General features: G+C 34.2%; 1 protein-coding gene across 1 annotated transcript in view; it reads right to left on the bottom strand.

The window, feature by feature from the left end:
* The window catches only part of LOC110027743 (zinc transporter ZTP29), a gene marked incomplete at its 5' end in the record, with an annotated part of 11,443 nt that extends 10,986 nt beyond the window's left edge, over positions 1-457 (bottom strand). Inside the window, 2 exons of the mRNA XM_020729285.1 lie at positions 248-345; positions 402-457. Coding sequence (XP_020584944.1) covers positions 248-345; positions 402-457 — 154 coding nt within the window. The remainder of the gene's footprint in view (positions 1-247; positions 346-401) is intronic.
* Between the last annotated feature and the right edge of the window lie 1,342 nt (positions 458-1,799).

Raw genomic sequence — 1,799 nt, 5'->3', positions numbered from 1 at the left:
AATCTTTAGATGCTATCATGCATCTGCTTATCATTATACCACAAAGATCTCGCAACTGAATAAGAGATGCAATGAAAATAATATGATAATTGGTACAACAAATACCTAATACAATATGCTTTTTGCGTCATGTTTTAAGTAATGGATTAACAATCAAACATATATAGAATTAGCATTCAAACAAAATACATGCTTTACAATATTGTGCAAAGCAATAGCAATTTAGTGATAAAAGAAAAATACATGCCTTACAATACATGCCTTAAAATTAAAAGATAAAATGCTTACCTCAGGAATATTGTGCAAAGCAATAGCCAAAGCTAAATTAAGGCCAACACGAAGTCCCTGAAAAGTACGTTTTCTTAGATGTAATTTAATATCTAAAAAATTGGAATAGGTACCTTTATCGATCCCAGGAAAACTGCCATTCCCTCAGGAAAATTATGCAAGCTGATTCCTGGGAATAGTAAAAAAGATATAATCACCTTTAAACGAAACAAGCTAAATGTAATAAAATGTGTCGTAAGGATAAACCACTTTAAAAAAGATTATTTGTTAAAATCTCCTAATACTCCTAAGGAAAGTATGAAGATTGCTTAAGAAAGAAATACATGCCTTACAACAATAAATTGCAAAGGGAATCACATCAAATATATTATACCCAAAAAAAAGAATGAAAAACTAAAATATTGTTAACAAGCCACTTTAAGTGGCACACTGTAAATTCACTCACTGATATTTGAAACAGTGTGTTTTACTTAATAAATGAAATGAATTGTGCAGGGAAATGGTTCAGCTCTATCCTTTTTTGATACATCAAGGGTTGTTTAGAAGTTTCCCTATATCACATCATGAAAAATCAATCGTAAGTGCCATTTTGATCCTGGGGCCAAGTGTTAATCTCAACTCTCCCCTCACTCCCAAAGCTAACAATTTTCTACACACAATGGCAATAGAGCCTCAAAACTCAAGTGTGGGGTGCTAAAAGTTGAGACATTAAGACTAAAAGATGATAACATAAGATGAAAGTGACCGATGGAAGACATGGAGAAAATGAGACCACAAAAGGTTCAGAAAGCTCAAATAGAAAGATACACAAATGAAAAAGTAAAGAATTGTTGACTTCATTTTTAGTGAGGTCTAGTTTTCTTCTTAGTGTTTGGGGTCTAGCCTTAGGATTCTCCCTTTGACTATCTTAGAGCCTTAGTAATGGGACCAGCCTCATTTTAGAAATTCAAACTACTTCTTTACCTTTTTGGAGTTCCGCATGTGTGGTTCTCGTCCTCTAGCACTTAGGAGGTTGAAATCAACATGAGGAAACTCAAAAAGGAGTCTCTATACGACTATTAAGCCCTAGGATTGCCTTATGCACAATTTGCACCTTCGCGCGCACAAATTTTGCAATTCAGACTGTCATAACATGAGGAAACTCAAAAAGGAGTCTCTATACGACCATTAAGCCATAGGATTGCCTTATGCACAATTTGCACCTTCGCACGCAAAATTTTTGCAATTCAGACGGTCAAGTTAAATATTGTAATTCACGTCATCTACGCCTTTATATGTTGCATAATTAATCGAAACTTAAATAACAACAACAACAACAAAGCCTTAATCCCACTACGTGGGGTCGGCTACATGAATCCTTTTTCTCCATTGAGTCCTATTTAGTGTCATATTTTCATTTAGTTCTAGTAAATTAAGATCATTTTTAATACAATAAGCCCAAGTCTTCCAAGTTCTACCTCTGCCTTTCTTAACACTAGTCGAAGTTAAAACATCTACTCTCCTAATCGGAT

The sequence above is a fragment of the Phalaenopsis equestris genome, unplaced genomic scaffold (genome assembly GCF_001263595.1).
Source record: "Phalaenopsis equestris unplaced genomic scaffold, ASM126359v1 Scaffold000439, whole genome shotgun sequence".
Classification (NCBI taxonomy): Eukaryota; Viridiplantae; Streptophyta; class Magnoliopsida; order Asparagales; family Orchidaceae; genus Phalaenopsis; species Phalaenopsis equestris.
The sequence above is the reverse complement of the archived record's forward strand: the minus strand, read 5'-3'. Positions and strand labels throughout refer to the sequence as shown.